Genomic DNA, 14,760 nt, shown 5'->3' on the forward strand with positions numbered 1-14,760 from the left:
AACACTTGAAGAGCAAAATCACCAACAATTGAACAATGATTAGGATTCAAATAGCTATAGCATATACCAACAATTCTACAAAAACTCTCCCTTACAAATGAGAGACAAGGAGGCATATATAGTCTCTTACAAAATGGATGGCCCAGATTGATCTAAGATCAACGGCTGAGATCATGCCAACAAAACCCTAGAATTGCCCTAATTAGGGTTACAACAAAAATGGTGCCACCAACATATGGCCCAATGAAAAGATACCTAGTCATCAAATAGGGAATCTTCTGCATCTCTCTCTCTCCTAGCATACTCCAAGAATCTAGCCAATACTGAATCTAACTCCTCCATGGAAATGCTAGGCAAGGTATCCTGCTGTAAATCAATCATGTCCAGTGAATCCGAGCAAGCATTCAAAGTGTTCTCCCATTCTGGCATGAGCTTCTGCGAACTATGAACATGAATCAACAAAGAGACCAAGTCATCTATCTGACTCTTCTTCAAAGAGTCCAACTGGCAAAAATACATAAATTTCATCTTGTCTCTTAATTCGGCTAAGTGTAAACCACTAGCATCACTAACATCAACACCCAATAATTCCTCAATCGAGGCAAGGATCTTCATCTGAATGTCCTGAATTAATCCTTCTATCTCCATACAACTCGACTAGGCGTTCTCATAAGTTGATTTCTTCACGGCTAGTGAACAATACCAACCATGGAAATCATATCTATCTCCACTGTGCACAGTGTTCTCGCTGACCAAAGTGGAATTAGGAATCTTCTTCAATGCCTGGAGGCGTGGAATAGTCTTGTCTTGAATAGGTCGAAATTCTTCCCAAACTCCCTCCAAATACTGGATTTTGAATATAAGCCCTGTTGTCATATCATATGCATGGACGAATTGAGTGAGGAAATCATCTGCCTATTTTCTTGTGCTTTCAATCCATTTTTCCAACTCTGAGTGTGTACCTCTCGCTACCTCATAGTGTGAATGTATTCCATGGTCAACTGCAATAGGGGGAATAAGGGTGGGATCTCCACGCCTTGTCCCTGCAATATATTCTCTGAGTCTAATATTTTATTCTCTGTACCTTTCATTCTCTGCAACCGCTCTATCTAACCTTGCATTGATTGCCTGGAGGTTTTCACTAATCTCCTAGAATTCCTGTTCTCTAGACGTACGACCAAGGGTGACTAAAGTGATTTGGAAATCCATAGGAGTAGCAATGTCCGTTGTCACACCTGTAATAGGAACAACAATCTGCACAATCCGCATTCTTGTCTCATCTCTAGCTATGTGCGACAAAATCTCTGCTCTCTTGGGCTCCTTCCCCTTAGCACTCCTAGCTAGCTAGTCATCAATATCATCAATAGGCTGTACCTCTATCATTTGTTTACTTTTCTCCATACTTCTCCTCAGCCATTCAGGAATAGCGACCATCTCCATACCATCATCGAGACATATTTCTCGATCAAGTCCTTTCAATGCCGAAATAACATCATCATTATTATCAGGATTACTCCTAGTCCAATCATATACTTCATTTTCCAAGCTAACTTCCGAAAGACGGTAGGGGATTCCGGCTGATCATTTTTCTCATCAGGAGGTGCAGATGTTGTGGCATGGAACTCTTGAATATTCTCTGGTAGTATCACTGTGTTGGAACACTACTGAGTCTCCTTATTTTGTTCTGTTACTTCAATCACTTCGATTGATGAGACACTGGGAGGGGGTGAAGGAATGATAAGTGGAGGAATGATAGTCTTATGTTTCTTCTTCACATCCTCAATCTTCTTCCCTCTGGCCTTAACTTCTCCTGGCGCGTTCTTCCTTCTCTTGGGAGCTTGACTCTCTTCGTCTGCATGAATCTTGACATCACTGACTGTCCTCTGATCATCCTCGGAAGTAGACTCTTTCGGTTTCATCTTTTCATAAGTGAAGAGAACACCCATGTCAACTAACTTATTCATCTGTATATCCACCCATAGGCAGGAGAAATTCAAGACCTCTCATCAATATATTTAGGTCAATCTCTTCTGACTCTGATCAATTGGGCAATAGGATTGCCTTCTTCATTCCACTCTCATACTGTGGATGTGTATGATCTCTATCATCTAATACCTGATCAGGAATGAGGAAAAGTCCCCACTTCCTCATGAAATACATTGACATTCTGGACCACATTCTTCTCTTCATTGCTTGTCCGTCCATCAGGTTAGCCCAATAATCTTCTATGTCAATCTTATGAGTGAACTTCTCTCCTTTGATCCTTCCGACCTTCTTGTCTTGATCGAATCTTTCTCTCTTCTTATAGGTAGCAAATCGATAGAATGCAAACTCCTCACTCACAGTGCTGGCGGCTATGGCAGATTGGCAAACCTCAGACGTCTTCCCAACTAAAATAGGGAACATCATTCCTGTCCTGTGCTTCTCTCTCTCGATAACATCGAACTCTAGAAGTTGTCTCACCACTTCCAACAATATCATTATGTCAGTTGGATACCTAGGAAGTCTGTAGGGTTCAGATTGAAACCCATGAATCCTGAGGTATGTGAAAGTGGGAAACTGTATATACCACGATCCATATTTTTCTATCAACTCTGTTGCCTCCTTGGACAATCTTCTGTGGATTTCGCCTTGCAGCATCTGTGTGATGTACATAGTGAATGCATCATTCACTCTCTTATAGTCCTCAATTCTATGCATGCTCAGCTGGGGGTAGCATTCATAACTTTTGAATTGTCCTTGCCCAATCCCGACTTCACCTTTGCATATTAATCCTCTGTATGAAACAAACTGTGCAAGCAGGTACACCAGGTAAGAAGTCATGGCGAATGACTTGGACCGCTCTACATTCCTCAGCTAAAAATCCAGACTGTCACTTATAATCTTGGACCAATTCACTAGTGTTCTTCTAAGACAATCCTGGATGAAGTAGAACATCCATCCATCAAATATTGCTCCCTGCGGCATCCCTATCACTCTGTTGACTAGGAATATCAAATCACTATATTCCTCCTTAAAATCTATGCACATGAGTGTCTTGGGAGCCTTGGAATGATGAGACCTAGGCTCAATCATCCACTCTTTATTAATTAAATTCTTGTATACACCCATCTTCTTTGTGTATCTTTCTGCATAATCCTCCTTGGTCACATCCTTCATGTCCGTTCTGCGTGGAATCCCGAACACCTCTGCAATGGCATCCTCAACAAGGTAGGCAATGACAACGCCCTTAGGACTCTTAAATCATTCTTGTGAGCGGATCGTAACATCGTGCACATTCCAGGATAAGCTCACTGCACTGTATGGACTGTAGAAACCCAGCGGCATGGAAAATGCCACTCTTCATAATATTCACATATGCTGGGGAAGGAACTTGATCTTTGACTCCGAATATCCGACGCTGCATCTGGTCGAAGTCTAGGAAATGTATGTTTGTATCAGCGATCTCCTTCCATTTGGATGAAATTTTAAACTCTGGATAAAATCCAGTCTCCAGCGTCTCCAATAGTTCTTTGCTTTCCTTATATCCTGACTTTGACATCGCACCTGTACGAAGCTCGAAGTTAGACTTAGAAAAATAAATAATACTCTTAATAAAATTCCTGACTTTCTAAAGATTTAGCTAATTTAGAGAAATGGAGTCAGGAAAATAATCCATACACTTGGTAAATTTTAGCAATTAAGTTCAAAGTGTGACAACTCTAAGGCATGGAAGCCTTCCATAAAATTCATTGAATACCTCCTTATGCTTAGAAAATATGCAAGCTCAAATGCAAAGGAGTATACCGGATAAATGATGACTAAAGAAAGGTGTGAAAGGTTTGTGTTTTCACACAATGAATGTCTGAAGACACCTTCCGCAGTCAACAATGAAGGTCAAAATTCTGAAGACAACCTGAAAATCAGACTTTTAAAACATGTAATCTTAAAAAATGTGCATAAAATCAATAAAAATCAGTTTTATTGATGAAAACAATCATTTTCTGGAATGTAAGTATGGCTGGTAAAATTTAGTTTTCTAAGGACAAGTCTGAAAATCGAATACTTTAGACTTACCAGCACTTTGTAAAGTGGTTTAAATCCCTGAAAATGATGAAAAATGGCTAAGGGAACAGCCCCAAGCAAATTTGCCAAAAGGTGGTTGGAAATGAAAATTTCTGAAGACAACCGCCTAACAATGGAGTTTCAGACTTGCAACAGCGATTTAATGGTCTAAAAAAATGCACAGAAAACTCCATGAGACACCTCCAAATGCAAAATGCCTAAGCTGGAATTGGCAGGGCAATAAAAACTTAAGTCTGAAAATTAATGGCAGCCATTAATGGAGGTTAAACTCTGAAGCAAACCTCAGATCTGAAGCGAATCAGCAGGCTGGAAATGATGGCAGCCAACAAGAATACACGAAAATCATCAAAATGTGTCACCAAATCACCTCCCAAGCAAAATCGAATTTTCCCAACTATGGCGCCAAACTGAAATCTGAAAATGATGTCAATGGCAACTTAGATCTGCAGTAGTAAGGATGGCAGCAATCTGAAAAATCGCTCAAGTTGGGATTGGATACCCCAAACACAAAAATTCGCCCGCCTTGGCAAAAATCAAAATTTTCAGAATTCTGAAAAATGTTGTTAATGGCAGCGATCTACAGTAATGAAGGTCTGAACAACAAGCAAAAATGATGGAGGAAAAATTGCCCAAGTCTCCAAACATGAAATTGCCACTTTTCACCAAAAAATGCTAAAGCTTGAAAAAATCGCCAAACTTTGCAAAATCGAAATTCATTGACAGAAAAATCGCTTTCATGGAGACACGTTAACATTCAATAAGTCTACACTTAGACAAAACTTAGGATCATTAAAATATCAACGTTTTACAACTTGATCCTATAACTTCAAAAACCCTAGACGGCACTAGGCATGATCAAAACTTTCGAGACTCGGGCACGGAAAATGCAAAATTGTCCACTAAGTAGCCAAAACCCTAACCCAACAACGCAGAAAGCCGGCAAAGAGAGGGTCCCCATTAGCAATGGGGCAATGTGTGAAAAGGTCACAACAAGTCCAAAAGCCTTGAGCATCCATTGGGCACTGAGTCATTGAAAAAACCCAAAACTTGTGTGTGCCATCACTTGGAGGAAAACTAGAAACTAGAGCGCACACCCTCTTAAGGAGAACGTGATATGTGCATAAGCACTTATGAAAGAAAGACAACTTCTAGTCTAATATTTACATAGTTATCAACACCCTCTTCAGAAGCAGGGCTTGAGATGAATCCCATTCACTGGGATTGGAAGAACTTCGCCATCAAGCCTGGAGAGATGAAATTCATTGGCCTCCTTGCAACTAGTGATGACATATGGACCATTCTAGATAGCATCAAATTTAGAGCGTCGCCCAGCTTTGGCTCTGTTTGCATCCCACTTGAGAACTAGATCTCCCTCTTTGAAGACCCTATTAGTCGCCTTTTTGTTAAAAACTCTCTTGATGTGCTAGTTCAAGAGAGGGTAACTCCAGGGAAGTTGGGAGTCTTGCTTCCTTCCCATATACTAACGTGAAAGGGGAGTTACCAATCGCCCTCTTAGGTGTGATCCTGTCAGCCCATAAGGTTGTCTTCAACTTAATATGCCATGCCCTCTAATTGTCTTCAATTGTCCTTTTAATTATCTTGATGAGGTTCTTGTTGGAAGATTCAGCAAAGCCGTTATCTCGAGGGTAATAGTTGGATGATGTCTTCAAGTATACACCATGCTTAACTGCCCAAGAACTAATTTGGGTTCCAACAAATGCCCTGGCATTGTCTGATATGATGGTGGAGGGGACACCAAATCTTGTCATAATTCCCTCAAGGAATTCCAACACTGAGGCCTCGGTGGCATCCCTCAATGCAACTGCCTTTGTCCACCTAGTGAAGTAATCTATTGCGGCTAAGAGCCACTTATGGACAGCACTAGAAGGTGGGTTTATCATGCCAATGAAGTCTAAACCCTATTGTGCAAACAGTTGATCTGCTTGGATGGGGTGAAGAGGTAGGGCAGCTAGTCTTTGCTTCCCAGAGAAGAGAGAACATTTCTTGCAATTCTTCACCCATGTATGTGAGTCACTGAATAAGGATGGCTAGTAATAACCAACCCTCATTATTTTGATAGTTGTAATCCTTGTAGAGAAGTGGCCCCCTAAAGAGCCATCATGAAATTCCTCTAACAATTTGTTGACTTGGTTTTGCTTGATGCATCTTAGTAAGACCCCATTAGAGTCTTTTCGGAAAAGAGTGCCATTCACTAAGACATAGGGAATGGACTGCAACCTGAAGTGTCATCTTTTGGTCCGGTCCAGACCTTGGGGGTATCTACCTTCCATTAAGAAGGTGGTCATGTCACTTACCCAACTGAATTGAGTGTTGTTGCCAGTTGATTGATCCTCTTGTAACACAAGGGCGACCTCTGAAATAGTCTCAGAAGATGAGACAAGCTGTTCACATAGGCCCCTGCCTCTTACAAGCTTGGTGATCTTGATGTTGATGTCATATTCCATGACCTTGGTTATCCACCCAACCCTCTTCTCACTGATATCCTTGTTTAGAAGGAAATCCTTGACACTTGCATGCGGAACTAAGAGTTGGATCCTGTTGTTGGACAACATGTGCCTCAACTTTTTTAATGCCCTTACAACAGTGAGGACTTGCTTTTCTACATAGCTATACTTAAGCTCATAGTCCTTTAGCCCCTCACTAAAGAAAGGAATAGGTTGCTCCAAATTGTCATCGTTCAGTTGTGTTAGGACAATTGAGATGCTGGATTCTCCTCTAAAGGTATAGAGGGTAAAATCCCTTTCCTAATTAGGATTGACAAGGGTAGGGGCCTGAGCAATTGCTTGTTTGATCTCTTCGAAACCAGCCCTTCCCTCCTTGGTTCAACTAAAAGCCAAGTTTTTCTTCAACATGGAAGTGAGGGGTTTTACCATGGTGGCAAGGTTGGGAATGAACCTCCTCACAAAGTTGATCCTACCAAGGAAACTTTGCAATCCTTTCTTGTGACTGGGGAGTGGAAGAGAAAGAATAGCCTCCACTCGCTCTGGATCAATGGTCAAATCCTCCTTGGATATGGTGTGTCCTAGCAATTTTCCTTGATCGGTAGCAAATACACACTTGATAGGGTTCAAGGACACACCATATTCCCTGCATTTCATGAACACCTGCTCAAGATGACCAAGATGGTCAGCTACATGCTTCGAATAAACAGTTATGTCATTAAGGTATACAAGCACAAACTTTGCTAATACACCCTTGAAAGCCATGTCCATTGCTCTTTGGAACGTGGCACCTGCATTGGTTAGCCCAAAGGGCATTTTACAATAAGCATAGGTAACCCACTTAGTAGTAAATGCAGTCTTGTATTGGTCTAATTCTTGGACCAAGATCTGATTGTAGCCTGAATACCCATCCAAGAATGAAAATCTTTTTGAGCCACTGACCTTTTGGAAAATCTGCTCCATAGAGGGAAGGGGATAATGATCCTTGAGGGAGGCTCTATTGAGATCCCTAAAGTCCACACATAGCTTGATTTCCCCATCCTTCTTCCTTACAGGGACAAGGTTGGCCACCCAGGAGGAGTGCTTGATAGGGAAGATGATATTGGCTTCTATGAGCTTGGTCAACTCCTTCCTCATTAGTGGCTCAATCTTGGGGTTTATAGGCCTTTTCTTTTGTCTAATTGGCTTTGCATCTGGCTCTAGCTCTATGGTATGCTGGGCTAAACTAGGGTCAAAACCCTTCAAGTCTTCATAGGTCCAAGCAACTATATCATCATATTGTTGGCAAAGCTCAACAAAGGCCTCTTGCTTGGTTGAGTAGCACACCTTGCCCAAGTTCAAGGACCTACCCTCAGCAACAACAACTGGCTTGTAATCGCCCCTCTTTGTAGCCAAGTTCATCTTCTTCTTCAACTGATCATCTGAGTTGAAAATGCCCTCCAAGGCAACTAGACCTTTAGGCAACTTATTGGAGTTGAGTTGCATGATTTGATCTCCATACTGGTCTTGCAGCTTGGGCTGATTTTTAGCAGAAAACTTTGCTTCATTTTGCAAGAAGTTGACAATCTACTGATCGCATTTGAATACTTGCCAATTTACTTGATTGTCTGGGACAACAGGCCTCACAACAAGCCTGATGTGTTGCTCCTTCTCACTTGCAACATGCGCTGGTATGTTGAATTGAGCACCAACCGCTGCAAGCCTATCAACATGCTTGGTCTAACCCCTAGGAATGCTCTGGATATTGATTGCCTCAAATCCTTCAATCAAATCCCAAACCCTGTGTGTATATGCTTTGAGTAGGCTGTTTTTTGCTACACTTTGGGCTTGGATGTGATTAACAACCAACTCACTATCTCCAAATACTTGCTGAGATCTGATCTTTCTGCTTTGTGCAAGTTGGAGACCCTGGATCAAGGCTTAATACTCAACAACATTGTTAGTGCAACCAAATTGAAGCCTAAAAGAGAAGAAATATTTCTCTTGCTCAGGAGAAACAAGCATTACCCTGACACTTGCACCATTCTTGTTTCTTGAACCATCAAAAAACATGTTCCATAACCCCTTTGAATCTTCTTGTGTCTTGAGGGGGTTAGGGATAGGAGTATCCTCTTCATGGATACAATAGGTGCCAAGCCCAGTCTCTTCAGTCTCAGCTAATGGATCAAACTGAAAAGCATTGGCCCATTCGTCCAACAAGCAATCAGGAACCTCTTGCAAAAGAGTGGCAGGCTCACGGACAATACAGTCCTCCCCCTCTTCATGCAAAGTGCAATTCATGTTTATAGGGTTGGGGGTGTAGGGCTCTATGTGGTTTTGGGCAATGGGTTCTGCCCTTATGGTGACCTTGGGACCATACCTTGTTCGAAATAGCATATGGGACTAGTCAGAAGATAGGTACCCACGTATCTTGGCTGTGAAGTCTCTAGACAAATAGATGGCAAAGAAGGCAGGGAGGTCGATGATCGATACGTCTTGCAAGACAGTGCAACCAGGGCATGCATGCAAGGTTAACTTCAAATTTTTTACCACCCCTACTGTCTTAATAGAAGTGCCATCTAATTGGACCACCCCTTTGGTCACAAGCTCGTATTCTATGCCAAGAAGATCAGCTACCTTCTTAGGCATGACTGAGCTACTAGCTCCTGAATCTATCATGCAGTTGTGAACCAAATTATCTCCTATGATTAAGGAGAGATAGAAAGGGGGAGGCTTGCTGATCTTGCTTGAATCTTCCTCCTCCTTGGGTTGCACCAAACTGGTGGAGACTGCCTTTCCGCAGACTGCTGCCTCACCATCTGAGTGATCGACATCCTTCAGTGCATCCTTAAGCAAATCCCTTTGAGATGGGATTGAAAGGGCCTCCCACATAGTGACGTTGAGGTTGGCCTTCTTCATCTGATCAACTATGTTGAAAGGAACACCAGCTGACTTTAGAGGCCCCTTTGAGGCTACAAGGTCTGCCTTTCCTCTTTGGACATTTTGGGCCTCCTCTTGCCTCTTGTTCCCTTGCATGATACTTTGGCTTGTATCATGGACGACTACATTGGGTGTTGGAGCTTGGGCTGATGTTGAAGGTGAGGCAGCCTCCATGGCTCTCTTCTTTGACCTTGCATACTGCAGCATGGACTCACCACCTATTTAGTTCAAACCACAAAATTCTGCCTCCTGCCAATTGATGAAGGTAGAGTCACCTTGTAAGTGAGCCTAAGTGCCAACACTAGGCTGATTTGGGTCATATTGTTGGCCAAAAGTGGTCGGCTCATCTTGCACTACTAAAGTTTGGACAAACCCTCCATTTTGGCATGCACTTTGGTTGTGTGGCTGATTGCATGGTTGAGACCAATCTTATTTTGCATTGGAACTATCGCCTTTGAGTTGCTTGCGGTTGTGGGGTTCACACTATTCAACGGCCTGACATTGCTCCATTGGTTTTGCCCTTGAAAGGATGGCCTATTTTGCTGATAATTCTGACCTTGTGCTTGGTAAGGTCTGCTATACTGAGTTTGCTGTCTTTTTAGTGCCACCAATTCATTGCCAAAGTTTTGCAGTAGAGCCTTGATCTCATGGAGCTCATTGGAGGATGTAGAGGGTGTGGATGATTGTCATGTGGGATCCATGGGGATAGGAGCCAAGGTAGGTTGTTGAGTAGGAGCTTCTGGGAAGAGAGGCATTGGAGGCCTTGGACCTATCTTCCCAGCCTGAATCAAACAATTTTCTACTCTTATGGCTATGTCATATGCACCCGGTAGAGAGGCTCCACCCATTGATAGTACCATGACAGCTATATCGCTGTTGAGAGCTCTAAGATAATACAAGAAGGCATGATTTGGAGATGGCTTCACTAGAGCAGGAATTCTATTCCATGTCTTATGGAATTTGAAATTGAAATCTCGCATGAACTCGTGGGGTGCCCTCTTGATCGTCGTCAACTGCTCCACAAGTGATAGGTGGTCACTTTTGTCTTCGAAATGGTTGCTCAACCTCTCCCCCAATTCATTCCAATTGTGAATGGAGCTAGACGGCAACCCTCTATACCACTGCAAATCTTTGCCTTTCAAAAATGTGGCTAAGAGTCTAACAGCAACATTTTCTACCTTTTTTTGTTAAAATGCATCTATAATCACAAATTACAATTTTTGCATCTCCTTGGTCCATAAATAAAGTATCCCTACACATTTTTAACTTTTTAATAAAAAAATTGAATTATATTCAAAGACAAATGTACCTTAATATGGACCTTTTTGATAACAGCAAGTACATGACAAGACTTCCATAGACACACTTGACCAACTTAATGGAATGTTATTCATTTCCTCATGCATTGAGCTAGACTTGATAAAACACTGTATACCATGAACTCTAAAAGTATTAGGTTCAAATGTGTGAACGACAACTGATGTCACATGCTCTTCTCTGAAACAGAGTTCCATGAAGATGACTGAACCATGACGGTGAATGAGATGGTGATTTTGTCTAGAAAATGTGCATTGTGAAACGATGTACCTAAATGTCACTGGTCAACTCAAGTTCTAAAGAAATATATGGACCCCTAAGCTTTAACTGAAATATAAAAATTAAAGGTGTTATCTGTAATTGCAAAAAACAAAATTAACAGTCAATTAAAAATAACATAGATTGCTAGGATCCTAAGTTTTGGTAATCCCTTTTTGTGACTTTTAAAGTGCTCTGTTATTAATGCTCTCCCTTTTATTATTATTGCCTATTTCCCTACTTTCCCATTAAGGTTTTTCATGTCTTTCCTCCATTCAGCTTTATTTTCGAGAAAAAGGTCTTTGTTTATGAAAATAGTAAAACCTTTAAGTTGGGTGCTTTTCTTTAGATATTAGATTTTCTTTGTAAAGCCTCCACCTTAGCCAACTTGGTATCTTCACTTAATGAATGCTCATTAATAGGCTCCCTATATCAATAAAAAATTCATTAGCAATCCAGTCTTTTGTTAACCTTTCAAATCTCAGCAAAAATAATAGTGAGACTCAGCCAAAAAACAATCATAACTCTAGACTTTTCATCTTCAAGATAATCTATAACACATTTTATATCATCGAGCACAATGCCCCTGTCCAGCAAAAGTGAATCTTGACTAGACAATGAATACTCATGAGTAGCTTTCCTATATAAACTAGAAGTTAACTGGTAACCCAATCTTTGTTAACCTTGTATAACTCAGTTTAAAAACCATCATAACCCATAGATTTCTTATCTTCAAAACAATCTATAAGATAGTTACCTTGTCGAGAACAATGTCATGGTCCAGCTAAAACAATCTTTACTGCATAATGGATGCTCATGAAAAGCTTCCATATATCATCTATTTCTCATCTTCAAAACAATCTATAGAATAGTTTATAGGGCCCCTGGCTGGGGCGCATTAGTTTACCCAGCCCCCTACAATTCGACTGGGGGTAGGGCTTGATTGAAGCCTGCGAAATAGTTCTAGAATCGAGCAATGATACATACCCTCTTTATTAATCTGTGAATTAATGCGCCCCCATAGAATTGTAACCCCTTCATCCCCCCCCCCCCCCCCCCCCCCAAGCTCTAGTTCTATGGTTCCATAGCCGGGAGTGCCCTACGAAGAGACAGGACGTGTTCCAACAAAATGCTATTGATTCCAAGAGGACTATGATGAGGAGGCGACAGACCCACACCCACACACCCCTACTGCCCCTACTATCTATAGGCAGAGATAGGTAGTGGTTCTGTAGGGGGGAGTCGCAAACCAACTGAAATATGCTTGACCAAGGGGCCTACCTTTAGAATAGTAGGGTAGGCAATGTTGCTGTCCAGCTAAAAAAATTCTTTGCTAGATGATGGATACTCATGACTAGTTTCCCCTTATCAACCAAAAGTTCATTAGCAACATAATCTTTGTTAAGAAAAAAATAAAATCCTAACCCATAGACAACCTTAGAGGAAGAAAAGTTGTTGGCTGAGATGTCAAATCAGTCAAATAAAAATGATATAAATTTCTGAAATCAAATTTAAGCATTTTCTTTTCTGATGATACGGAAATCTCCCTTCAGCTCGGTGTATTCTAACTATGAGAAAGTTATTAAATATAAATATGTCTTCAATCATTTATCTCTTTTTTTATGACTTCTTTATTTGACTCAAACATGAGAAGGTATTATAAGGAGCGCATTTCTATATACAAAATTCTTTCCTCGTTTTGATTCAGAATTGCACATTCTATATTGAAGAGAAAACTCTTCTACTTAAATGCAGTGTACTATTATTAACTTTAATTCCATAGGAGGAAAATGGCGAGTAAAAAATCTCTTGCCAAGTTTTACAATTGCCAGTGGACCACTAGATTTGCCACAATTTTTCCTGCCCCCTTGATATATTCATATAATCTTGAAATTCTTAGTTTCCATCTTATTTCTTAAATGATACCGTTCATTATCCTATCATTGCACTTTTGAGTTTGATTTCTTCAATAAATAGCATTGAGTACTCTTCCACTTGAAGTTTCTTCCATCTATTTTATGTAACCAGTTCTATTCCTTATAAAAGGGCCATTAGATTTGCCTTATTATTTGTATTCTGTCCCAAGTGGATTAAAAATATTAACAAGGGTTTTCTGTCTATCATATCTAAAGTTCACTTTCGCAAGCCTAGATTTTCTTTTTTAGCTCCATCATAGTTTAGCATAGCTTGACCCAATCTTAATAAGGTTTCTTCCATATTTCCTGTCAACTTTATGTGTTTGACAATTCAAAATTCTCAGTTTCATCTTATTTCTTAAATGATACTGTTTATTATCCTGTCTCTGCACTTTTGCCTTTTGATTGCTTCAATAATTAGCGTTGAGTACTCTTCTGCTTGAAGTTTCTTTCATATATTTTCCTTAGCCAGTTCTATTCCTTCTAAAAGGGCGACTAGATTTTTCTTATTATTTGAATTCTGCTCCAAGGGGACTAAAACTATTAACAAGGGTTGTCTGACTATCATATCTAAGGATCCCTTTACCAATCCCAGGTTTCCTTTCACAGCTCCATTATAATTAAGCTTGAGCCAATTATTATAAGGTTTCTTCCACATATATTTAGGTTTATTCAATCTATTCGCACCAAATCCAAGTTGTTTTTTTTTAATTTGAGTCTGTTTATGAGGATATTTCAATCACATATGTTGCAGTTTTTCCTACCTTACAATAAACCTTTTTTTCAGCAAATAATTTCGTTGAAGTGGAATTTGTTTTTATCATTATTAACATTTTCTCTTTCCGTTACAGTGGTTGCAGGAAGCATCAGAGGAAGAAGATGAAGAGGAAGCCTAGAATGATAAGGTCGTTGGTTTGAGATTTTTTTTTTGGTAGTGAACTGTATATTAGTGATTTTCCTCAGCAACTGAGAGGTTTGAGTGCACAGTGGAAATCTAATTTCCCATGTTGGTTTATATTTATTCCGTAGTTTGTAGGAATTTTTGGTCTGATGGAAGTGTACTTGTAATCAAGTGGTGCGGGATTATTTTGTATATTGAAAGATATAGGAATAAAACTATTAGCTTTAGAAGGGCACTGATACCTGACAGAGAATTTGAACAACTGTTAGGCATTAAGAGCTAATACTGTAAGTCTGGAATATCACCTTTCACTCTGATTTTCTGGCGTGATTTCGCTTTTTGATAATCCTTTCTGTAACATTTTTTATTTTAGTTTTCAATTTGGAATTTAATATTTTTTTCAAAGAAATGGGATGAGGAAGTTGGTTATTATGTTAAGGAAAATATTCAAAATGATATATATAATATTCAAGATGATGAAGAATCTTTGAAATGAGGACATGATTCAAATCAATATTGAATATTCACTAGGTGCTGATCATAAGAGAATAAAAATAATTTGGATTTTCTAACGTTTGGGGCTTTATTGTTTTATCAATCTTCGTTAGTTGTTGATTGCATCACATCTGATTAAAAATAATTTGGATTTCAAACTTCTGGGGTTTTATTTTTATATAATATCACAAATTATAGTAACGTTATGCTGTTATAATTACTATAACTGTTGTTCCTATTCGTAGACTAGGTAACAAACTACAATGGTAGCTTCTTACTACACAAAACAGGCCGAAACTAGTTTCATTTTTTCTAATTTGGTTCTAAACTTGCAAAATTTATTTTCACTCACTATTTTATTCAAAATGATGTTGAAATTTATTTTGTCCACAATAGAGCTCTTTTCGAGTTTAAGGGTCTGCGCAAA

The 14,760-nt window shown here is 39.9% G+C and overlaps 1 protein-coding gene across 1 annotated transcript in view; it reads left to right on the forward strand.

The window, feature by feature from the left end:
- Window positions 1–14,322, forward strand: part of LOC131079639 (uncharacterized) — a 326,487-nt gene extending 312,165 nt beyond the window's left edge. The window contains exon 15 of the mRNA XM_058017643.2: window positions 13,789–14,322. Within this exon, the coding sequence (XP_057873626.2) occupies window positions 13,789–13,833 (45 nt within the window). The 3' untranslated portion in view covers window positions 13,834–14,322. The remainder of the gene's footprint in view (window positions 1–13,788) is intronic.
- Window positions 14,323–14,760: the final 438 nt, after the last annotated feature.

The sequence above is a fragment of the Cryptomeria japonica genome, chromosome 10 (assembly GCF_030272615.1).
Source record: "Cryptomeria japonica chromosome 10, Sugi_1.0, whole genome shotgun sequence".
NCBI classification, from domain to species: Eukaryota; Viridiplantae; Streptophyta; class Pinopsida; order Cupressales; family Cupressaceae; genus Cryptomeria; species Cryptomeria japonica.